This window comes from Callospermophilus lateralis, chromosome 1 (assembly GCF_048772815.1).
Source record: "Callospermophilus lateralis isolate mCalLat2 chromosome 1, mCalLat2.hap1, whole genome shotgun sequence".
In the NCBI taxonomy this organism is placed as follows: Eukaryota; Metazoa; Chordata; class Mammalia; order Rodentia; family Sciuridae; genus Callospermophilus; species Callospermophilus lateralis.
In genome coordinates, this window is record NC_135305.1 from 219,768,805 (window position 1) to 219,793,259 (window position 24,455).

At 52.9% G+C, this 24,455-nt stretch overlaps 1 protein-coding gene across 1 annotated transcript in view; it reads left to right on the top strand.

The window, feature by feature from the left end:
- Fbn3 (fibrillin 3) overlaps nucleotides 1-21,383 on the top strand; it is a 96,651-nt gene extending 75,268 nt beyond the window's left edge. The window contains exons 45-67 of the mRNA XM_077110361.1: nucleotides 221-346; nucleotides 625-750; nucleotides 1,183-1,308; nucleotides 1,726-1,842; nucleotides 3,425-3,553; nucleotides 4,082-4,201; nucleotides 5,154-5,279; nucleotides 6,140-6,292; nucleotides 6,383-6,448; nucleotides 6,612-6,737; nucleotides 7,178-7,297; nucleotides 7,412-7,534; nucleotides 8,748-8,882; nucleotides 9,004-9,129; nucleotides 10,001-10,207; nucleotides 10,373-10,498; nucleotides 11,486-11,608; nucleotides 11,899-12,015; nucleotides 15,866-15,994; nucleotides 16,070-16,189; nucleotides 18,022-18,256; nucleotides 19,458-19,605; nucleotides 21,057-21,383. Of these exons, the coding sequence (XP_076966476.1) occupies nucleotides 221-346; nucleotides 625-750; nucleotides 1,183-1,308; nucleotides 1,726-1,842; nucleotides 3,425-3,553; nucleotides 4,082-4,201; nucleotides 5,154-5,279; nucleotides 6,140-6,292; nucleotides 6,383-6,448; nucleotides 6,612-6,737; nucleotides 7,178-7,297; nucleotides 7,412-7,534; nucleotides 8,748-8,882; nucleotides 9,004-9,129; nucleotides 10,001-10,207; nucleotides 10,373-10,498; nucleotides 11,486-11,608; nucleotides 11,899-12,015; nucleotides 15,866-15,994; nucleotides 16,070-16,189; nucleotides 18,022-18,256; nucleotides 19,458-19,605; nucleotides 21,057-21,383 (3,251 nt within the window). The remainder of the gene's footprint in view (nucleotides 1-220; nucleotides 347-624; nucleotides 751-1,182; nucleotides 1,309-1,725; nucleotides 1,843-3,424; nucleotides 3,554-4,081; nucleotides 4,202-5,153; nucleotides 5,280-6,139; nucleotides 6,293-6,382; nucleotides 6,449-6,611; nucleotides 6,738-7,177; nucleotides 7,298-7,411; nucleotides 7,535-8,747; nucleotides 8,883-9,003; nucleotides 9,130-10,000; nucleotides 10,208-10,372; nucleotides 10,499-11,485; nucleotides 11,609-11,898; nucleotides 12,016-15,865; nucleotides 15,995-16,069; nucleotides 16,190-18,021; nucleotides 18,257-19,457; nucleotides 19,606-21,056) is intronic.
- The last annotated feature ends 3,072 nt before the right edge of the window (nucleotides 21,384-24,455 follow it).

Genomic DNA, 24,455 nt, shown 5'->3' on the forward strand with positions numbered 1-24,455 from the left:
AGTAGAAAGTGAGGCTCTCTCCTGCCTTTGCGTTTCCTGCCACATCCTGACCTCTTTCTGGTGTGAGTAGATATATTTTGGCTACAGCAGGATTTTTGGACCATGTGTTGGTCTCTGGCCTCATCTTCTACCAGACCACATGGCCAGTGGGTCCTTTAGTTCAGGGTCCCCAGAAGGTCCCCGGGGCTAGGCTACCATTGATGGATCTTGCCCTCCCCAGACATCGACGAGTGCGGGGAGATCCCAGCCATCTGTGCCCATGGTGTCTGCATCAACCAGGTCGGGAGCTTCCGCTGCGAGTGCCCCCTGGGCTTCGGCTACAACAGCATCCTGCTGGCCTGTGAAGGTGCCTCCCACCCCCACCCGTCCCCAGTCCTGGGTTCTGTGTAGGAGGCTGGTTCCCCGCTGTGCATTCTGGGTGAGTCTATACACTCTGTAAGCCTCCGTTTCCCCGGCTGCATCGCTGGGCTAACACCTTCCAGAGCATCTCCATCCCAAGTAAGCACCCTCCCTCTAATTCTGGCCGTGTGCAGAGAGACCACCTGCTGCTTAGCTGGGTCTGGGGTTCGGTTCTCCCAGGGTGGGCTTCTCCCTCACCCCCATTCTGTTTGCTGGCTTCCCCAGATGTCGACGAGTGTGCCAGTGGAGGGGGGCCCTGCCGGAGGAACGCAGACTGCACCAACATCCCCGGCAGCTACCGTTGCGAGTGTGCCCTAGGGTTCAAGCTGTCACCCAGCGGGGCCTGTGTGGGTGAGTGGGGTCGCCAGGGAGCCAGAGGCCAGAGCCCAGGACAGCAAGGGGCAGGGGAGGAGGTGGGCTGTTGCCTCCGAGACTTGGTGGGGCGGGGCTCTTTTCCCTTGTCTGTAGGTGGGGAAGGAAAACTCGAAGCACCTGTCTTGGGTGGGTGCTGAGGACTGAACCCCGGGCCTCATGCTGCGGACCTGCATTCTGTCACTGTGCTGTTCCCCTAGCCCTGAGGGCACCTGTCCACAGGACAGTGACAAGGGTCATGCAGGGTGTGATGGAGCAGAGCTTGAAGCCCCTGGTGGGAGCTTGGATGTGGGACTTCAAGGCAGGCTCTGGCTCCTCCATTGCAGCAAGAGGAGCTCAGGGAAAGAGGGGTGAGGCTGACCCTCTGTAGGGTGGGGTGCTTGGGGACACCATGCTACCTGCACCTCTCAGGACGGAACGAGTGCCAAGAGATCCCAAATGTCTGTAGCCATGGCGACTGTGTGGACACAGAGGGCAGCTACGCATGCCTGTGTCACCGCGGCTTCCGGGCATCGGCAGACCAGACCCTGTGCATGGGTGAGAGTCTCTTCCGCTCCGTTCTCTCAGCCTAGGCTCTGCCTGGGGTGTACATCTTCTCTGGGGCTGGGATGGCTCCTCTAACCATCCCAATTCACAGAAAGACCTGGGTTTGAATCCTGGCACTAAGACCTTGGGTAAGTGACTTTTTCATTTCTTTTCTGCCTCAGTTTTCTCATCTGTAAAATGGAGGCCATAAATAGTACCAGGGGTCCTTCTCAGCTGTCCCCTCTAGAAGTCACTACCCAGCCATCCTCTCTAAAGGTCACTACTCAGTCATCCCCTCTAGAGGTCACTACCCAGCTATCTGGGAAGGCTTAGGTGCAGGGGAGCCAGGCGGGGCTCAGCCAGGTCCCTGTCCCTGAGCCACCCAATGCCCTAGGGTGAATTGGTGGGTTTGCGGGGTTTTGTTTTCAGACCTTGATGAGTGTGACCAACAACCGTGTGGAAATGGGACCTGCAAGAACATCATTGGCTCCTACAATTGCCTGTGTTTCCCTGGCTTTGCAGCAACACTCAACGGGAATTGTATGGGTGAGCCGGCTGGGTTGGTGGGGAGGCCTCAGTGTTCTCCACTGCACAGGAGATACATGATCTGAGGGCTCCTCTGAAACAAAAGACCTTGACCCTGAGCAAACTCAAGGGGTTGGCGTTTCCTCTGAAAATGAGTTAACTACAAAATTCTCCACACCCACTCAATTTTCCAGTACCAGTGGGAGTCTGTGTGGGAGTCTTGTTAAGAGTTTATGCTGAGGTTGATGGGAGGCAGGTAGGCAATATAGTTTAATGCTATGAATTTGCCTCTAAGTGCTCTCTTAACTGCATCCCACAAATTTTAATATTTTGTGTTTTCATTTCCATTTAATTCCAAGTATCTTCTAACTCTCTTATAATTTCTTCTTTGGTGAAATTATAAAACAGGGTAGGGAAGAATGAAAGCAAGACCTTGATGGTATGGCACCACCCAGTTAAGTGCACTGGGTTAGAGTATGAACTCCAAGATCAGAAACTATGAGTTCAAAACCCAACTTTGCCACCTACAAGTTGTGTGGCCCTACACAAGTCATATGCCTCTTAATATCTCCATTTTCTTATCTGTAAAATGGAGATTAAAAGTAGTACTTACCAGAGAAAATTTCAGACTACTTAGGCTTCTCAACTGAAATATTACCTGAAATAGAGAGGGATATTATATATTGAGCAGGAGGCCAAGTTACTGAGAAGATATGATCATTAGTGCATAAGCAACCAACATTAGAGCTTCAAAACATATGAAGTGAAATCAATACACTTGAAATAGAAATAGAAAAATCCATAATTATAGTTGGCAACTTCAACATGTCCCCTGTAGTAGTAAAGAAAACAAGTAGGTGGAAAATCAGTGATGATATAGAAGACCCCAACAATAATAATACACATTCTTCTCAAATATACATGGACATCTGCCAAGGAATATTTACCATATTCTGGGCCATATTCTGGTTTGTTAAAGCAACACTTAACAAATTTTAAGGAACTGTAGACATGTAAATTAAATTCTCAAGAAGTAAGAGAATACATCTGGAAATCAATCACAGAAAGATATCCAGGAAGTCCCAAGGTATTAGGAAATTAAGCAATGTATTCTTTTTTAAAAAATATTTTTAGTTGGGGCTAGGGTTGTGGCTCAGTGGTAGAATGCTTGCCTAGCATGTGTGAGGCACTGGGTTCAATTCTCAGTACTGCATATAAATAAATAAAAATAAAGATCCATTGACAACTAAAATTTTTTAAAAATATATTTTGGTTGTAGATGGACACAATATCTTTTTATGTAGTGCTGAGGATTTCTCTATAAATCAAAGGAGAAATCATAAATGAAATTGGAAAATATTTTGAATTCAATGAAAATAAAAACAACATATCAAAATATGTGGGATGCTAAGAGAGGATTTGGAGGCAAATTCATAGTATTATAATGGCTGTATTAGAAAATATCAGGACCTACCTCATAGAGTAGCAGGAAGGTTAGAATACAGAGTCTACACGAGTGCTCAGTAAACTGAAGGAAGTGCAAGGGAGGCTCAGTGCCCTCAAGCTCCTTGGTTGAGCCTACCTGCTTATCTCCCCTCTGCAGACATTGATGAGTGTACCACTCTGCTGGGGCAGGTGTGCCGATTTGGTCAGTGCCTTAACACACCCGGTTCCTTCAGCTGTCTCTGCCAGGATGGCTTTGAGCTCACAGCCGATGGGAGAAACTGTGTGGGTGAGTCTCACTGCAGTGCTGGGACCCATCTCAGCCAGTCCTTGCTCCACATTTACCTGAAGTTGGTACTTTTGAGTGAGCGTGCTTCCATTCGTCATCCATGCATAAAAAGTATTTTTAAAAACCCAGCACATTCTATTATATATTTAGAACATAATTTTGTGATTTAGGGTGAAGCTGTCTTGAAAATGTAAGTTTTCTGAAATCAGGAATAGTAGGGGTGCTAAGTGGATGCCAGGAAAATCCCAGAGGAATCTCCAAGTGGCTCCAGATTAGGAACTGGGCTCCCTCTTCCCGCCCCCGACACCATCTGGCTCCACCTGTAGCCCCCCAGGGCCAGATAATCCTTTCCATGCTATCCCTGTTTTCTGGAATCTCAGCCTTTCCCTTGGACCCAGAACTGCCACTGGAAGGGCTTCTCCTAGGTCCCTCAGCCATCATGCAGTGACAGCAGGTGTCGGCCCCAGACCTGGGTGAGCCCTCCGCCTCCTCTCTGGTGCTGGGATCCCCTCCTTCTCCTCTCCACAGACACCAACGAGTGTCTCAGCCTTGCGGGAACCTGCCTGCCAGGCACTTGCCAGAACCTCGAGGGCTCTTTCCGCTGCATCTGCCCTCTTGGCTTCCAGGTGCAGAGCGACCATTGCATAGGTGAGTGTCCAGCCCAACCTCCCAGCTCTGGGGCCGGGGGGTGGGGGTGCCTTTGAGCTTCTGTTTGCCCATCTGTAAGATGGGAATACCAGTTGGGGTTATAGTGAGGTGAAAATGCACTTAGCATAGTGCCAAACACAGCTCCATGCACTATTATCAGTATTAATGTTTCTGCACTCCTGGCTCAGGGTTTTCTCTCTAGGGCCCTCAGTCTTCCTTGTGAATCCTATAAAATGGACATGGGTTTGGGGGTCTCACTGCACCTCAGGAATCTAATAATAGAACTTCTCACTCCAATGAATGGTTGTCAAGGACAAGTCTGGCCCAAGTTCTACTGGTATAATGACCCATAGGAGTAATTGTACACTCTGGACTAACCTAAATCAGTCTGGCCTGACCTCTGTGGTCCACTCATTCACCTGGGTTGGCCTCATTCCATGTGGACTGACCGGACCATTTGGCCTGAGCAGACAGGCTAGTTTCATATGGTCTGGGCTAACCTGCGTTAGTCTATCTGGACGGATGGCCCTTTTGTCCGGGCTTCCATTGGGCTAGTCTTGTATATTCTAGGCTAACCTGGACCAGTCTGGCCTGGCCTCTTCTGGTTTATTGTATCTGAGCTAGCTTGATACAAATGAGCCACGTCCATCTAGTATGGGCTAACTTTATTCAGTCTCGGTTAGCTTTGTACAATTTTAGTCTCTAACAATGAACTTTTCCAGACTATGACTCCTACATCTCCTGGGAAAGACCCCTTCCCACCCCATACACACTGCCCACCCAATGCTGCAGCTTATACTGAGCCTTAGCTTCTTGCCCCACTTCAGCCTGCGACCCACTCAGGCTGGGCCCCTACTCCTTCTGCCCTTCTTCACGGCCAAGACCTCCTCACCCTGGTGCGGGTCCTCCTTGCAAACACCCTCCTTCCCCACTCATGTCCCTGCCCCTCCAGACATTGATGAGTGCTTGGAGGAGCCCAATCTTTGCCTCTTTGGTACCTGCACCAACAGTCCTGGAAGCTTCCAGTGCCTCTGCCCACCTGGCTTTGTCCTCTCCGACAACACGCACCGTTGCTTTGGTGAGTTTGGGAGCAGGGAGCACCCAGGGTTTAGGGAAAAGGGTGGTGGGAGATGAGGTGGGAAGGGCTTGGATCACCCAGAAAGGAGTGCCACAGTTTCTTGTATGACACTCCAAGAGCTCTGACCAAGCAGAAGTGTCTCTCTGCTTAGTGGGGTTATTCCAGTCCAGGCAACCTTTTGGCCAAACTGATCTCCTCTACAGAGGGCCAACTTGGACCATCCCTGGCTAGCCTAGACCCCCGGTTGTTCAGTATTAACCACGGCTTCTCTTGCTGTGCCGATGTTGTCTAGTTTGAGGTAGCTGAGGTCACTCTGGGCTGGCTTCATTTCAGCTGGCGTAGCCTTAACCAACTTGAGCTAGCCTTTACTTATAGGTTAGGGGCAATAAGGGTGTGAGCAGAGTCACAGTTCAACTCAACCAGTTCTGGTGGCCCAGGGCCCAGTAGAGAGCCACACCCCAGGCTGCTGAGTGCCGTTGGAGCTGAGATCTAGGGGTTTGGGGTCTGAAGTTCAGGGTCCTCCCACCCTCTGAAGAAAGGGCCTTCTGATTCAGGAGCATCGTAGCCAGTTTGCCCATTCTTCCAGGCACAGGGACACCCTACAGCAGTGAAGTAGGTTAGAATATTGCTGGAATTCTTCGCTATCCCACCAATGCCCCAGGATTGATCCCCATTGGACCAGTGTTGATCACGTGTTCATTCCTGAGCCAATAACTGTGACTGGGGGGCGTGGAGTGTTCTGATTGACGGCTAGTAGGCTCAGCTCCACTCATTCATCAGGACTCGGTAGAGGAGGGGAGCGCATGCAGTATTTTGGCCTTTATCAGCTTAACACCCGAACGGCCTGCTCTCTCCCACAGACACAAGGCAGAGTTTCTGCTTCACACGTTTTGAGGCTGGAAAGTGCTTAGTGCCCAAAGCTTTCAACACCACCAAGACCAGATGCTGCTGTAGCAAGAGGCCTGGGGAGGGCTGGGGTGACCCCTGTGAGCTCTGTCCTCAGGAGGGCAGTGGTGAGTCTGCTCTGTCCCTCTGCTCTGATCCTGGGGGTTGTGACTGGCCCTGGATTCTGACTCCTTTTCTGAAACTCCCTCCCTGCCCAGCTGCTTTTCAGGAGCTCTGTCCCTTTGGCCACGGGGCAGTCCCAGGCCCGGATGACTCTCGAGAAGGTGAGCCCCTCACCCAGATGCTGAGAGCCTCTCCTGAGCTACCCAGCCCTGCCCTTCTCAGCTCTGCCGGGATACCCAAGACTCAGGCTCCCTCATAGATGCGCAGGTGGCCTGGGGTCCCCACAGTGATAGCCGCCCGGTCTGCAACCCTTGCCACGTGCAGATGTGAATGAGTGTGCAGAGAACCCTGGCGTCTGCGCTAACGGCCTCTGCATCAATACTGACGGCTCCTTCCGCTGCGAGTGTCCCTTTGGCTACAGCCTGGACTTCACCGGCATCAGCTGTGTGGGTGAGTGACCAGCCCTGGCTGGCCTCTGTCACCTTCGTCATTCACTCATTCTCTCCCTTGTCCTTCATTGACTCTCCCACTCACCTTTTTCCCCATTGCTCATTCATTCATTCATTTGTTCCTTGACCTGTTCGCCCATTCCCTCGTTCATTCATTCACGCTCTCCACTCATTCATCCTACTTTCATGCACTCGTTCAGTCACTCATGATCTTATTTGTTCCCTTATTCATTCATCACTTGGTCATTCACTCATTCATCCCTTGCTCATCCACTCATTCATTCATTTTTTGAATATGCACCTGGTGTTTGCCTTGCAGTCAGCTTAGAGGGCACGCAAATCTTGCCCTGTCCAGTCTGTGGCAGTCGCCAGGGAGGCAGACAGGGATGCGAAGGATAGGAGTTTCTCAGCAGTTACTGACTGCTCCTTATCCTCAACCAGACATAGATGAATGCTCTGTTGGCCACCCCTGTGGAGAAGGTACATGTACCAATGTCATTGGCGGATTTGAATGTGCCTGTGCAGATGGCTTTGAGCCTGGCCCCATGATGACCTGCGAGGGTACGATGCTGTCTGCCCAGGATCTGGGATGTGTGATGCGGACCACCCCCTGGGAGGGAGCAGGGGTCCTGCAGGCAGACCTCACCTACCTGACGCCTCTCCTGTCCTCCATAGACGTCGACGAATGCTCCCTGAACCCGCTGCTCTGTGCCTTCCGCTGCCATAACACCGAGGGCTCCTACCTGTGCACCTGCCCGGCTGGCTATGCCCTGCGAGAGGATGGGGCCATGTGTCGAGGTAGGCTCTACACAGGCCCCAATGGCAGGGCCCCGGGACTCCTCGTCCTTGGCCTCATCATCCCCATGTGGGTAGGCGACGTCCTGAGCCCTGCAGTCCAACAGACTTAGGTTTACCCTCAGTTGTTCCTCCACACAATGGAGAAGTAAGAGCCATGAGCCCCCACGGGTGGGTGTGAGCAGCATGGCCCCTGCAGCTGGCCCTGTGAGCAGGCGGGGCACCTCCCGGGAGGGGTAGTGTTCTTAGTTCACTTTCTTCCGTTATAACCGAGACCGCAGACCAGGTCACTGATAAAGAGGGGAAGTGGGTCTGGCTGATGGTTCTGGGATCTGGGAAGCCCGAGAGCATGGTGCTGGCCTCTGGTGGGGCTCTTTATTGTTGCCGCACAACACCCCAGGGGAGAGACCCCATCCCGGAGCGCGAGGTGCTAGCTCTGCTCTCTCTCTTCTTATGAAGCTACCGATGCCATCACGGAGGCCCTACCCTCCTGACCTCATCTAGTCCTCGTCCTGTCCTCAAAGGCCCAGCTCCAAACACTATCAACATATGGCTTTGGGGATTAAGCTTCCAACCTAATGAGCTTGGGGACACATTCGGATCACACCCGTGGTTCTGACTTTGCTCTTGTGAGCTCTGTCATTTGGCTGTTAAAATGGGATAAGAATAGCTCCCTGGGCCCAGAGTCCCCTAGGACATCAGGGGCTGAACCTGCCCTAAGTGGCATAGATCAGAAGGGACAGAGATCATGCCTCCCCGGGGACAAGTGCTCGTGTCTGTGAGTTTCTCATTGTCACAATGAAAGCGGGAGAGTCTTGGCGTTGGGTGGCGGGGGATGCTGCTAAATACCCCACAGCGCACACAGACCAGCCCCCTACCACAAAGGACTTTCTTGTCCCCAATGTCTATAGTGTCAAGGGCGAAAGACCTGAGGCTGGGGCTGGATCCCTCCAGGGCTGTTTCAGAGTCCATGTTCAGGGGCCATGGGGAGGCCCTGACAGATTCACAGCCTCTGGCATGGGCAGGGGAGGTGGAGCATGGGGGGCACCCTGAGCTTTTTGGCTGGGATCTTGTGGCTCCCTTGTTGGGAAGACCTGCAGTGCCCTCATTCTGGTCCAGCCGGAGGCTGCTGGAGTGTAGGACCCAGGCCCTCCAGCCTAGGGCCAGGCCTTGAGGCAGCTGACTTTGACCAACACCTGTCCCTGGTCGTCCACAGACGTGGACGAGTGTGCAGACGGGCCGCAGGACTGCCACGCGCGAGGCATGCTGTGCAAGAACCTCATCGGCACCTTTGCGTGCATCTGCCCCCCGGGGATGCGGCCCCAGCCCAGCTCTGGGGAGGGCTGCACAGGTATGGGGGAGAGGCCAGAGCCAGAGGTCGTGGCAGACCCAAGGGAGGAGCTCCAGGGCCAGGGGAGGCCAGCTCCGGACTCTGGCCTCCCCTCTGGCCTCCTTCATCCCTCCCACCTCAGATGAGGATGAGTGCCACGCCCAGCCCAGCCCCTGTACCAATGGCCGCTGCATCAACACCGTGGGCAGCTTCCGGTGTGACTGTGACCAGGGCTTCCAGGCCAGCCCCACCCTCACTGAGTGCCACGGTGAGTGTAACCAGGCGTAAACAAATGGCTGCAGCCACTCTCCAACCCGTGCCTCCTCCTGCCCAGGAGCTCCCTGAGTCAGGGGAGCAGTCGGGGCACTGGGGAGGCATGTGGGGTTCTGAGCCACCGTGGACACATGGCCAGTGTGCACACAGCCTGTCTCCCATGATACCGCCAACCCCCAGACAACACCCAGGAGTGAGCCCTCCCGGGATTTCCCACTTCCTGGGAGCTAAACCCAGCAGGTGACACGCCAGTAGCATCTGTCCTGGTGAATCGTGTGTTCCTGTTCCCACCTTCTTCTTCCCCCGCTGAGTGTGATATCCACCCCACAGCTTCAGGCCAGATGTGTGCATCCAGCTGCTTCAGGGACATCCTTGTCCCTACCCCCAACGATACAGCTCACCTCCAAACCCTGTCTCAGTGATGGGCCCCCAAGCCAACCTCCCAGAGTAACTGGGAAGCCTCCTCTTCCTCACCCTAATGACCAGTCTGCATCCAGCCCTCCCCACTTCCCATCTGTCCCTAGATGTCATTTTTCCTCATTGTCCCTGATGTTTCATCCTGGGCATTAGTATGTCTGGTCCCCTTCCTGACGTTCCCTGCATTCCCTGCTGCCCCTTGGCCATCTATTCCCTCTGTGGCCAAAGAAGGCTGCCTTTGGCTGTCCAGCCTCTACAACCCAGCCCTGGGTGGTCACTGACTGGGCCTGTAGCTTCTGCCCCACCCCGTTGAGGGGGTGTCCGTGTCTGGTAGCAGTGCCTTGGAAGATTTCACACTGTGCAAATACACAAAGCCACCCTACACCCCAGGGAGGAGGGTCCTAGGTGGCACGGTTCTCCTGCCCACCTTTCCTACCCATTCTCCGCAGACATCCGGCAGGGCCTGTGCTTCTCTGAGGTGCTGCAGGCCACGTGCCAGGCGCGGTCGAGCAACAACGAAGCTGTGCCCAGGGCCGTGTGCTGTTGCGGGGGCGGCCGGGGCTGGGGACCCCAATGCGAGCTCTGTCCTCTGCCTGGCACCTCCGCCCACAGGAAGCTGTGCCCCCATGGCTCAGGCTACACTGCTGAGGGTCAAGGTGGGTGTCCTTGAGGTGGTTTCCAGGTTGTGTGTCTGTGCTCGGGTGAGTGCTAGTGTGGTGCGTGCATGTGTGGGTTTGCCTCTAGGGTGAGGACTGGTGGGCAAAGGGAAGCGAGCATGCCCTGGTGGCCAGCCAGACCCCTCTCTGCCCTTTTGTCCCCAGATGTGGATGAGTGTCATGTGCTTGCTCACCTGTGTCCCCACGGCGAGTGCATCAACAGTATTGGTTCCTTCCGCTGTCACTGCCAAGTTGGATATGCACCAGATGCCGCTGCCACTGCCTGCTTGGGTGAGCCACAGCCCCCCGCCCGCGTGCCCCAGCCTGTCTCGGGCCCTGTTAATAGCCCCTGGCCCCACTTCCCTGTGCCCCTCCAAGTTTGCAAGACTTGCTTTTCATTTCCAAACCGGCGACCACAGCCTAAGGAAACCAGAAAGTGGAGACCAGAAGCAAAGCTTCACCCGGCTTGAGCCACGTTCCTCCCCTGCTCCGTTGCATCCTGAGATTCTCCAGTTACGTTGTGTAGTAGATGTTCACCTAAGTCAGGAGGGAGCGGACTGCAGCCTGAGGGCCAAATCTAGCCCTCCACTATTTTTTAAATAGTTGTCCTGGCACCTAGCCACGCCTGTTTCATTTCCTTTAACTGTTACTTTTCTGAAATGAAGACTGCGCTAACTGGTTGTAACTGGGACTGTGTGGCCTGAGGAGCCAAACGTCTAGTAGCCACTTGGTGTCCAAGGAGGATTGGCTCCAAGACCAGGGCTTCTCCATTACATAAAATGGGGTAGTGTTTGCACACATCCTCCTGGTTACTTTATTTTATTTATTTATTTTAGTTTTCATTTGTTTGGTTTTATATGTACTTGTGGTGATGGAGATGGAACCTGATGGTTCCATCAGAGCCTGGTGCACACTCTAGACAAGTGCTCTACCATGGAGCTGCATCCCCAGCCTCCGACTGTACACTTTAAATCCCTAGATGACTCACGGTAACTAATACAAGGTAAATGCTAAGGACAGAGTTGCTCTGCTTATTGTTTAGGGAATACTGACAAGAAAACCTGCGCATGTTCAGCGCGGATGCAGTTCCCCACCACAGTCGGTTGAGTCCACAGGTACACAAGACTGACTGTGCACTATTTGACTTTTTATAGAAAAGCACCGACTCCTGCGTAAGTCCACAGACTTCAGGTGGCCAGAAACTGGGAAAGAGACTTCAACCCTCAGTCCTGCAGGGAATGTCCATGTGACCCCCTCACACCCCACCTTTCCCCACAGATGTGGATGAGTGCAGCCAGGCCCCCAAGCCATGTTCCTTCCTCTGCAAAAACACAGATGGCAGCTTCCTCTGCGCCTGCCCCCGAGGCTACCTGCTGCAGGAAGATGGCAGAACCTGCAAAGGTGACCTCCTTCCCTCCCATTAACACCTTCTGGGGGCCATTCCTGTCAGGGACAAATGCCCCAGAGAGGTCACCTGTGGTCTGACCCCCTCCACCTGCATAGAGCTGGGGACTACATGGGGTTATTCTCCTGCCCCTCCTTTGCCTGACGGTGGCCGGAGCACCCTGGGCCCTCACACTGAGCCCTGCCCATCCCACCGTCCCTACCCCCTGAGCCCCGCCCCAGGCCTGGCCCCACCCCATGCTGAGTGCCACCCCTGAGCCTGCTGGGACGTCTGTGCTGTGCCGCAGACCTGGATGAGTGCTCCTCCAGGCAGCACAACTGCCAGTTCGTCTGTGTGAACACCATCGGCTCCTTCACCTGCCGCTGTCCCCCGGGTTTCACCCAGCGCCACCAGGCCTGCTTTGGTGAGTGCCCCTGCTGCTCGGGTGGCAGGCGACACCCAAACCTAGCCTTCTCAAGTTTGTCACCATAGAAGTATCAAGCACTCTGTGTGTGCTAGACCTTGGGGCCGTGGGAGAGGGTGGAACAAAGTGCTTGCTTCCTGGGTGCTCCCAACCTGGTGGCATCTGGGACTTCCTCCTTCCTGCCCTAAGTCTCTGAAAGGTCCACCCTCAGAAGTTCCACTGACCTGGGTCCAGGCCATCTCCTGTGGCCCCTGGCCAGTCCCTGCTGGGTCTCCCAGAGTGCTCCCCAAACCTCTCACAGCTCAAAGGGGAAGTTAGCTCAGAAGTCAGAGCCACAGAAACACCGGCCACAGTGTTGCTTCTTCACGTCCTTGTGACCCAGAGGGAACCAGATCTCCCTTTGAGGCTGAGCCCAGCCACAGTTGGCCCTCGCAGGCTCCCATTGATCCTCTTAGCACCGAATGGTCACCTTCTGTGTACCAGACAGTGCTTTGACCAGAGGATGGCAAACTCCAGCCAACCATCCAAGGCTGGTCTCTGCTGGCTTTTGCTAATAAAGTTTTATTGACGCTCAACCTCACCCACTTTATCTATCATCAGTGGCTGCTTTTTTTTTTTTTTTTTGTCCCACCACTATAATGACAGAGTCCGGACAGTCCAGTTTTGCCAGCAGAGCCAAAAATGTTTACTCTGAACCATTTCAGACACGGTTTACAGAGCCTTGCTCTAGGTCCTGGGAGTACAGGACAGCAGAACCTGATACCGTCAGGGAACTTCCCTTCTAGGAATCAGACTGCAACTGACATAACATTAAGTATGTCCACAGGTGTTGAGTGGCTGGAGAGAAAGACACAGTACAAGTAGAGTCAGGAAATTAACAGGGCAGGGTTGCAGTTTTCAAAGAGAACTCGGGTGGAGCCTCATCCAAAGGGAACATTTGGGCAAAGATTTGAAATAATGTGTTTCGATTTTTCTGCAATAGTAAAGCTGTGTGTGTGTGTGTGTGTGTGTGTGTGTAGCTGTGCATGCCTAAACATGGAGGCACATGGACCGTTGCACATGTGTCCCATACATGTAGTAAGCTCACAAGTGTCTTCTCTCTCTAGAATAGTTTAGGTTCTCTGCCAGGCAGTTGATGTTCTGAGGCTCAACTACATCAGGAATCAGAAAACTTTCTGTAAAGGGCCCAAGAGTAAATGTGTTCAGATTTCCATCCATATGGTCTCTGTCGGATTGACTCAACTCTGCCATTGTAGCACCAAAGCAGCCAGAGATGACATACAAACTAATGAACAGGCTGTGTACTGATAAAACTTTATTTGCACAAGCAAAAGGTGGGCCAGATTTTGCCCCACAGGGCCCCAGTTTGCTGACAACTGAATTAGGAAATCAAATACACATGATCAAAGCAGACAACTACGACACTTGGTTCTCTTTCTGGATTCAAGGGAAAGAAACAACAGGTGGTGCTGGATGTTTCTAAGGAGAATCTGGATACTAGGTTGTTTTTGTTGTTGGTTTTTTGTTGTTGTTGTTGTTGTTGTTGTTGTTGGGGGTGGTGGTTTTAGCTTCTCAAGGGGGACAGCTCAGGCATTTAGTTGCAGACACTGCTCTGCAATTGATGCATGCAGAAGCTCCATGTCCCCTTTGTTTCTTGTACCTAAGGCAATTCTACATCCCTACAGGAATGTTTGATGTCAAATATCTCTGTGATCAGGGAAGGCAAAACCAGGAGTGTCCGTTCCTCATGACTAAAACACTCAGGGTCACTTCAGGGGGACTGGGCTGCACAGGATAACCACACAAGAGACAGAGAGACCTTTTTCTTTAGGGTCCTATGATGGCTCCTCTGACCTTAAGGGTCCACAGAAAGAAAAAGAGCAGTTGCTGACTCCTTTTATTGAGGAGAAGCCATTCAAATGAGGCCAGGGATCAGGTTTCAGAGGGCTGAGTCTAGCTTCATGATGTCCACTGTCAGCAGGTTCACTGACATCTAGGAAGGCCACACCCAAGGGCAGAGCAAGAGAAGGGGACACACAAAGGGCATTTCCATGAAACATTCTCTCCCAAACAGAGCAAAGGAGTAACATCACAAAGGAACAGGTGAGCATAGCTCAATTCATGGGGCGACATGCCTATGTCTGAAGAGGCGTCCTCCACCTCCGGGACCAGGGCAATGTCCAGGTCACTACGAGATGTAGTGACGGTCAGAGAATGCGAATCATTCAGACTGGATTCCCACACAGGAGTTTACTGCTTATTCCTTAAAACCTGTCCAAATGCAGTTTACCATCCACGGGTCATTACCACCAGAGCAAAGCTGCCTGGAAACCCGGCTCTCAGTCATCTTAGATTGCTGCAACAAAGACACCCATAACAGAAAGAGGGAGGTTTTTCAATTCATATCCAAAAATGTACAGATATGGATCTCTCCGCCCACCATTCCACTTTAAGGAATCTATTCTAAGGAAATCATCACAGACACACACACACACACACACACACACACACACACAAACACACAGGTTTACTTAGTCTTTAATTTTGTTTAAAGTGGCAATAAATAAATAAATAAATAAATAAAAATCTTTGTGCCTTCTAATTGGTGTTTGGTTAAAAAGAAGCAGAGCTCATCTAACCAACCAAAGATGAAGTGACCATTAAAAATGATGTGGGGGGCTGGGAACGTGGCTCAAGTGGTAGTGTGCTTGCCTAGCATGCGTGAGGCACTGGGTTTGATTCTCAGCACCACATAAAAATAAAATAAAGATATTGTGTCCACCTAAAACTAAAAAAAAAAAAAAAAAAAAAAATGATGTGGGCTGAGCATGGTGCACACTGTCATCCCAGTGACTCCAGAGGCTGAGGCAGGAGGATTTTAAGTTCAAGGCTAGCCCAGGCAACTTAGACTCTGTCTGAAAAGGGGCTGGGAATAGAGAGCACCCTTGTGTTTGTTCAATCCCCAGTACCAAAAGAAAAAATGAGTAAGAATACTAAAAATATTTATAGATATGGAAAGATTCACAGATTAAGTTTTTTGAAAGCTTAAAAAAATACACTGGGTGTTTAAACTATAGAGATTTGCTGTCTGCGTTCCGGAGGCTGAGAAGTCTAAGATCGGGGTGCCAACGTGGTTGCTTCCTGATGAAGCTCCCTTGCTGGTTTGCAGACAGCTATCTTCTTGCTGTGTCATCACATGGCAGAGATGGGGGTGGGGAGAAGGAGCACATCCTCTCTGGTGTTCACTGTTATAAGGGCACCAGTGCCATTGTGAGGTCCCACCTATGACCTCATCTAATACTAACTTCTTTTCAAAGGCTGAATATTATTCCTTTTAGAGTTGAGACTTCAACATGATTTTAGGGGACACAAATTTTCCATCCAGGGCACTGGCTGATTTCACACTATCGTCAAGTTCTCTAAAGGACAAAGCTCAATAGGTGCCCCCTGGTCATTTTCCCATGGGAGAAACAAAAGGGGTTTTTGCTTTGTTTTGTTTGTTTTGGGGTGCTGAGGATGGAACTCAGGGCCTTCCATGGGCTAAGCACATGTTCTACCCCTGGGCTACACCTCTAGGGCCCAAGGAGTCTTGGTTGTCTTCTGTTCTCACACCAGGCACTGCCCTCAGCCAAGTGTGTGGTTAGGTTAATTCTTACTCTAGAATGTAAGGAGAGGAGACTCAAGCAAAGTCCTTTGTCTGCACCATCTCAAGTGTTGGTGGCAATTCTGTGAGGTAGGAACTGTTATGGATCTCACTTCCCCGAAGTGGGCGTAGTGACCTGCCTGAAGTCACACAGTGGGTCATGCATCCCCTAACCACCAGGAACTGCCCTTTCTCTGTCCCCTGCAGACAATGACGAGTGCCTGGCGCAGCCTGGTCCGTGTGGCACCCATGGACTCTGCCACAATGACCCAGGTGGCTTCCACTGCGAGTGCTACCCAGGCTTCACTCCGGACAGCTCAGGCCACGGCTGTGAAGGTAGAGCAGGGTTGGGTGGGTCCCAGGCTGGGGGTGGTCCCAAGGGCTACTGGTCACACCCTGTCTCTGTCTCAGATGTGGATGAATGTGGTGGGCCACATCACTGCCAACACGGCTGTCAGAATGAGCTGGGGGGCTACCGCTGCAGCTGCCCCCAGGGCTTCACCCCGCATTCCCAGTGGGCCCAGTGTGTGGGTGAGTGACTGTCGCGACACGTGACTCAATCAGTCAGGATCACTCCAGGTGAATTGGGTTGGCACGAAGTAATCACACAGAGACAGAGAAAAAATACCTGTTCCTTGGGGTTCAGCGATGGCTCCTTGTCCCCAGCTCCCACAAGGGAAGCAAGAGAGGCAGACAGAAGAGAGCGACAGCACACCTGAAGCCCTGTTTATTGAGGGGAAGGTACTCAAGAAAGTTCCACCCGAATGAGGCAAGGGATTGGGTTTCAGCGGGGTGTAGCCCAGTCCCACCGGGTGACGCCCCCTCCCATGGCCTCATTCCCCTGCCGAGCGGAGGTGGGATCCACCTGCTTCCCGTGCAGGGAAGCCGTCTCCACACTTCCATCGCTCAAGGCTAAGGGTCGTGCTCGGCTCCTTTTCATGGTGTGGCAAGTGGCAGAGGCTGGGGAGGAAGCTGGGCCCCCAACTGGAGTCTTTCCAGAGGGGGTGGGGGGCTGGGAACCACCTCCCCGCCATGCTGTGACAAGCACAGCTATTTAAAAAAGCTACCAGGCCAGCCTAGAAGGCCTCCCACTAAGGAGTTCAGGGGCATCTCAGCAAGCACGGCACGTGTTCAAGCCCATTACTTGGCGAGTGGTGGCCTGCAAGACTCAGTTGACAAAGATTCTGAGAGCATTCCTGTGACAATGGGGGAAAAGTGCTATGGTTGATTAGTGATGTCTGCCAAGGATGCGGCAATTGTGAGTGAAGGCACGCATGCTGCATCTTTGCCACAGCTGTTGCAGAGGCTCTTCAACTGGGGAGCTTGCCTTCTGCCCCCCAACTTTTCTTTTTTTGCTGCCCAACACCTTTCTAATAATAGCCTCCTCCTAACCAACTCTCTACCTTTCTCTCCTACAGTCTGGCTTTCACCCTCCACCTTGTTGGGCTCATTTGCTCTCCAGAGCTTTCTCTGTCGCGTCTCCTCAGCTCCCCCCCTTGACCTCCACTGTAATGGGCACTGTGGCCTGATCCCCCTGGACACTCCCTCCTTCTGCAGCCTCTGTAATGCAGCCCTCCCCACTCTCCTGCTGCCTTCCAGGCACTTCCTGTCTCTCATGGTAGGTCTTAGTTAAGTTCCTTGTCTCTCTACCCCCTGGTGTTTGTCCCAGGGACCTCAGGATGTCACAGACCACGGGCCTTTGCTGGCAAATCCTCATTCTCAAGTTCTCTGCTTGTCTCCTCCTCTGCATGTTTTTGATTATCCCTTCCCCCAACTCTTTGCGGAGGACTTGCCCTTCTCCAGGCCCTGAGGATGCAGGAATGAGCCCCAGACAGATGCCACCCTCACCTTGAGTCGCCCAGTTTAGCAGAGGAGATGGGGATTGCTAGACCACTCCCTGGGTTAAATGAGGACCATTTTGCCCTCCTAGGGGACATTTGGCGTATCTTGAAGCCATTTTCGATCATCCCAACTAGGGGAGGGGTGCTCCTGGCATAGAGGGGGTGGAGACCCCAGATGCTGCTCAGCATTCACAGTGCAAGGGCATCCCTCACCACAGAGAATGACCCAGCCCCACCTGCCAATACAGGGAGGGTGCAGAAGCTAGTTCTGGAACATGCTGCGATTCAGGATTTAGGGGAAGTTTGGAGCAATGCTATGAAAGAAAACTACAGGCTTTGGGTCAGGGGCTGGGGGGATAAGGGAGAATAATAGGCAGGGGATGGAGAAAGATGTATTCTGAGGGCCCTTGGCAAGCTTGCTGCAGGCTTTGACATTGGACCTGGGCTCTGAAGGAGGAGCAACCCGCATGGAAGGCTTGGAGCGGGCAAAGCCCCATCCTTCCTCTCCTCCTCCCTCCACAGACAAGAATGAATGTGCATTGTCATCTGCGGCCTGTGGCAGCGCCTCCTGCCACAACACACTTGGAGGCTTCCGCTGCGTCTGCCCCTCTGGCTTTGACTTCGACCAGGCCCTTGGGGGCTGTGAGGATGTGGATGAGTGTGCTGGACAGGGCAGCCCCTGCAGCTATGGCTGTGCCAACACGCCCGGCGGCTTCCTCTGCGGCTGCCCTGGAGGCTACTTCCGCGCTGGGCAAGGGTGAGAGATTCAAGTGGGGCAAGCTGGGGCGAGTATAAACTCCATGCCCTGCAAGTGTAGATACACGCAGGCTGGTGCAACCACCAGGTACCCACCAGAAAAGCACCTCGGCCTGTGCACCCTCTCCCCTAGTTGTGTACATGTACACATGTGTATGAAGAGCTGAACACACAGAGGTGCTTGCATCTGTGCACACCCCTGATGTGTAATTGTCCACATAGTTTACAAGATGCCAGCATGCTTGGGCACCCTCGGGCACTCCCAGGTCCCAGTGTGTACATGTGTATGTGTCCATGTCATCCAGCATGCCTGCAGACTTATGTGGCCATATCCCTGGGGACACTTGTGTGCCATCCATACATCCTGGCTTGCACGTGTGAGAAAGCACACATCACAAGTTCTTTGTTCATGCTGGCTCACACTTTGTGATCACCCCTCAGTATCTGAGGGTCGTCTACCATGGGTGCAGCAGTTGTGAGCTAAGGCATTGTGAGTTTGGTTCTAGGATCCCTAATGGATACCAAAACTGACCAGGCTCAAATCCCTTTCCTAAAATGGCTAACTGTTTGCATAGAACCTACACACAAACTCTTACACACTAAGTTATCTGCAGATGACTTATAATAACTGATACAAGGTAAATTACATGTACATAGTTGTTATAATGTTTTGCTTAAGGCAGTAATGACAAGAAAAAAACTAAGTGTTCAGTACAGATGACCAAACTACATAGAACACACAGCAACAATGTAATATTCTCTCATTACCTGGGTGGTTGAATATGAGGATGCAGAAACCCATGATTATGGACAGCTGACCCTGCTCACATCTCCAAACTCATGCAGGTTCTTACATTGCAATAGGCACGTGTACTTACATGTTATCCTCCATGTATGTACATGGGTTTGTACATGTACATGCCCATGAGCACTCAGGTACATTCATCTGTCCCAGCATGTGCACATCATTCCTCCTGTGTTCACACCTGTGCCCAGGTAAACCAAAGGACACACACACTTACCACTGTGCATGCTTCATATACACGTGGCACCTCGCCAACACACACACACAGGTGTACTTGCGATGCAACCCTTGCCCCATGGGGCAGTAGAGCTCAGAATAGAATGCAAGGGTGGTAGGGTGTGGTTGAGGAGGTCCCACCAGCCCACTCCTGAAAGCCACCCACCCGATCCTGGCCTAGGCACTGTGTCTCTGGCTTGGGCTTCAGTCCTGGATCCTGGGACACCACAAATCAGGAACAGCTCTCGCCTGAAGCCTGCTATGAATGCAAGATCAATGGCCTCTCCCCTCAGGACCGACCACGTCGCAGTGCTCACAGAGGCCACCAGGTGCCACAGGGACAGTGCTGGAGGGGGCAACCATGGGGACTGCCCAAGGGTGGGAAGAGGGCTGTGGTCCCCCGAGAAAGAGCACTAGATTCCAGGTGCCAGCTTGGCCCTCATGTCATGGTGCCTGCCAGGTCTCCCTGTACTTCGTCAGCCCTAGTTTTCCCTTGAGGACTCTTGGGGCTGGGGACATATCCCCCAGACAGTTTGCCTCACTCCTGATGATAACTCAGATACCTCCTGTACTGACCCTGGCTGGGTTGGGGTGCTTCTTGTGGATTCCCTCCTTTGGTAGCATTTGGAGACAGGAGAAATACATTGGTCTCTCTAAACCCTCTCTGCACTCTGGAATGTCGACCCTTACCACTCGGTTAGTGAAGCCCTCCATCAGAACTACTCTAAATTTAGCACTGCTCAAAGCAGCCAGATAACAGCCTCTGCGCCAAGTTCTGCCCTGTTCATGACTCCTGGGCTGGGCACATTGGGATGAAATCTGCACAGAGGCTTTGTGCCTTTGCCTGCAATTCCCACTTTCTGCCAGCAGGTGTCAATAAGTGCATATGTCTGAACCACACTCCTGGGACAGGCCCAAGATTCCCAGGAGGAGGGGGCTGGGAGATAGGAATAGCTTTCACGTGAATGTAACAGAATGCTCCATGGGCATATAAATGAGGTGAAACAAAACAGCACAGCACAGAGCAAAGGGGAAGAAAACAGATAACCTTCTGTGGGATGGGGTACGTCACCCAGGCCTGGGTAGCCTGCCATTGAATCTCACTGGTTTATTGAGGGTTCTGTCCAGCTGCCAGGACCAGGAAGGCACTTCAGAGGAGCTTGAATAAAGAAGGATTTGTCATCTGCACACAGGGGGCTCTTAATCAGAGCCAGATGCAGGAAGTACAGAGGAAGCTAGCAGTAGTCTGGCCCTTGCTCTCTTCTCTCTGGCCCAGCTGGGTATCCTATTTGTCTCGAGGTCAGCTCTGACATCCTTTAGGGCCTGTCTTCTGCAGAAAAGGCCTTTGGTCATAACACCAGGCACCCCAGGCTGCCTGAGTGACCTTTGGGACTCAGGAGCCCAGTGCAATCTGGCTGACCCTCTGGTTGGGTCTTTGGGGAGAATACTTAATTCCCTCCACCCAGGTAGGGTCCTGACCGTGGTGATTCAGCTGAGAATAGGGTCTGGATTCTGTGTAAAAATGGCTGCCTGCCTGCTGGCCTTTTCACCTGAAAACCAGCCTCTGCCTGTGCCCTTATGTCCTCAGCCCAGGCTGACCTCAGTCTTGCAAAGAGAGGGCTAGACAGAAGTGGCCAAGGGCAGAGTACATTGCATGCAGGATGTTTTCTTCCACATTTAGACATTGTTTAAAATCACTCTGGCCATGACCCCAGGGCCCCTTATCCACCGCATCCCTGTTCAACCAGCCTCTGATCGCCCACCTGGATTTTCTCCCCAGGTGAGCCTGGCCACCCTTGACACAGAAGTCCCCCTGACCTTGGCCTTGAACCTCTCACATCTGGGCCAGTCGGAGCATATCCTGGAGCTGCGCCCAGCTCTGGAGGGCCTGGGAGGCTGGGTGCACTACGTCATTGCTCACGGCAACAAGCGAGGTTTCTTCCGCATGCATCACCTGGGCAGCCTCAGCTCCCTGCAGCTGGGACGACGGAGGCCCAGGCCTGGAGTGTACCAGCTGGAGGTGGTGAGCGTGGCAGGGCCCCGGGGTGTCTGGCCAGGTTCGGTGGGCCGGGCCTTGCGGCTGAAAGTGCAATTGCAGCTGCTCTAGTTGGGAAGAGCCTCCATGGGCCCCAAGCTCCTGTGCCACCCAAAGGTGGACACTCTGGAACTGGCAGGATTGGTCCCCAGCAGCAGCAGCTGACCAGGTCAAATCCTGAAACTCAGGAAGAGAGGAACGCTACACTTTGACCTCAGATGGGTCCAGGCACAGGCTGGACCTCTGTGCCAGCCAGGGGACCCCAGTACTCAGTCTTTCCTGGAGACAGCTGGATGCTGTTGTGTGTACCTCCCCCCCCCCACACACAGCCAGGGTCAGTGGGGGCCCAGTGGTCACTGTTTCTGGTCAATCTCAGGCTTAAACTTCTGTATTGCACTGTGACCTCCCCCCCGGGGGGGCGGTTGGTGGGATATGGGAATGGGTTGCTGGAGTGGGCATGGGCTCATCCTTCAGAGCAAAGAGAGGAGCCCTGACTGCTCGGAGCTAGTGACTGGCTGCCATGTTTATTCCCCTGGGCCCTGGGCTGGGTGTGAAGGATGCTTTTATATCAAAAGTGGAAACAACAATAAAGTTATTTTGGGTTAAATCTGCCTGCCTCTTTGGTAAGTTCTCACATAAGGAGATGCTGTCCTCTGCAGAGCCACATAAAGCTCCTACCTGGGAGAGCCAGAGGGGACCTCTGCAGCCCCAGAGAGGCCCAGGTTTGGGAAAGGATGGGCTTTGTCCCAGGACTCAGGAGAAAATGTAGTGAGAGTCTTGCAGGAAGGGTTCCCCCAACCTCAGGCCTGTGCATTTGGCACAAACCCAGAGCCAGGCTGTGAGTGGCAGCTGCTGGCAGCCCTTACAGGTTCCTCAGTCGTGATGATGATGGCTCACGGTCTGTACTGCATGCCCACACTGTTCTAGGTACTTGACAAATATGAACAACTTTATCGTCACTAGAACCCCGCGGAATGGTAGTATGATCGGCCTCGCTTTACAGAGGGGAAAGCTGAGGCTCAGAAGTTACGCAACGGTGGCCCAGGTCAGGCCAGACTGAAAGTCAGGGAGCTGTGCCAGCCCCTGCACTGTCCACCACCATGCTGTCCTGTCGCAAGACCCTGGGAACTTGGCCTCAGTGACAGAAAAGAAATCAAGTAGTGAGAATGCAAATAGGCAACCTTTACAGGGAAAGCTTGCTGCCTCCCTGGGACCAAAGAAAGGACTTACTGGCGGCTCGCAGGGGTGGGCTGGGGCTTAGGAATGTTAATTGGCTTCAGGTGCACTTCGACCTGTGTGGGCGCTTGAACCCCAGATCCTTGCCCTGTGATAAGGACGTTAAACGAAAGGGCAAGTGGCAGGTTGACGGCCCTGAGAGTCCGCCATTTGGTGTCTCAGCAGCTTCACCCTCAGCATTGAAGGGTGGTGGTGAGCGCACCCAGCTCTAATAATGTACCTGTCAGGCTGTGAACCGAGCCCAGGAGTGCACGTGCCTTTTCCCTGTGGTGGTCCCTGACTCCTGGCTCTGGGTTGGACTGGGCTCCGTGGAAATCTGATGGGGAGCTCAATGGCCAGGATGGTGCATGCCAAGCGCTGTGCCCGCGGGGACAGTCGTGTATTTGATCCCCAGCAATCCCCTCCTGAGGCAGGCAGCATGATCAGCCTCGTCCTATGGGGGCATAGGGCAGGAGGGACTGAGACTTAGAGAAGGCCCTCCTGGGCCACCCACACAGTGTGGGCTGAGGCCCCAAACCACCAGCATGTCGTCTACAGAGGACGTATTGGGCTTGCATCTGGGACAATCTCAGTTGTGATGGAAACTGAGGCTATTAAGGATTGGGAGCAGTACAGCCAGGTCTCAAACCTCCGCCTGCAGAGCTGTATCAAGTGCCTGGACCCAGGGCACTATCCTTGCCCATGTCCTGACCCACTGTCCCCTGGGCAGCCTACTACAGCCTGTACAGGGCTTTTCTGACCTTCCACACCCCCCAGTCCCAGAGTCTAGGCAGAGCAAACACAATGATCCCTACTTCACAGGCAAACAAAGAGACATCAAGAGAGTCAGCAGCTGGCCCAAGGTCACCATTTGGGAAGTGCGGGTCGCATCCCACCTGTCCAGTGCTCAGCCCCTCAGGACCCACTTGTCATGAAGGCTGGGGCCACAGAACTTAAAATAAAACGTGACAGGGGAAACGATGACATTCTTTTTTTTTTACCAAAAGTTTATTTGAAATTATTTTAAAAGCTTACACCGGGAGGATGTGTTTTTGTACCAACCAAAACTTTGCAAGGACCTGTAAGGACACAGTAGGTGGCCTGGGGTGAATGGCAAGAAGCTGCAGGTGGGTGACATAGTCCAAAAGAATCTTGTCTACAAGAACCTTTGCCCAAGGTTGGTACTTATCCCAGAACAGAAAGGAGCTGTCCCTCTTCCCAGCTGTCCAAGGGGCAGGAGGTGGTAGGAATAGAAAGGAGCAAACCAATCCAGGCACAGGGGCTAGGATTGGGGCTGAAGGACAGGGGCAGAGGCAGCTGGGGCTACAGGGTGGCTGCTGGTGGAGCAAGATCTCTCCGGCCTCTGTCCTGCTGTTGGATCCTGGAGATGCACGCAGGCTCACGGCCCTGCAGGAGGGATTAGAGGTGGGACTGCAGTGGCCTGGGGGGGGGGGGGCGGCTGTAAAATAATAAGAAATACACTTACCAGTCTCTGCCTGGCACCTAGTTCCTCAGAGCCTTGTAATGTGAGCAATAAGGACGTTAGGAGCATCCTTTGTTCTAACATTTGGTCTTTGACCCCGATTCCTGACACACAGCTAATAAATCCCTTGGAATTTCCTGGGCAATTGGACCCTCTTTTGTTCTGATGAGGGGACTCTTGGATGGGGCTGGTCACAAGAAAGACCAAGCATGTTTAGAAGGAGGGGAGCTTCTGCTCCTTGTCTCCCTCTCCAGAGAGGGGGAGAAGGGTTGGCAGGGAAGTTAATAATCCCTCATTCCTGTGTGATAAAGCCTCCATAAAACCCCCTGAACTCTGGGGCTCCGGGAGTTTCCGGGTTGGTGAACACATCGTGTGCTAGGAGAGTGGTGCATCCCAACTCCAAGAGGACGAGAACTCCTGTGCTTGGGACCCCTCCAGACTTTGCT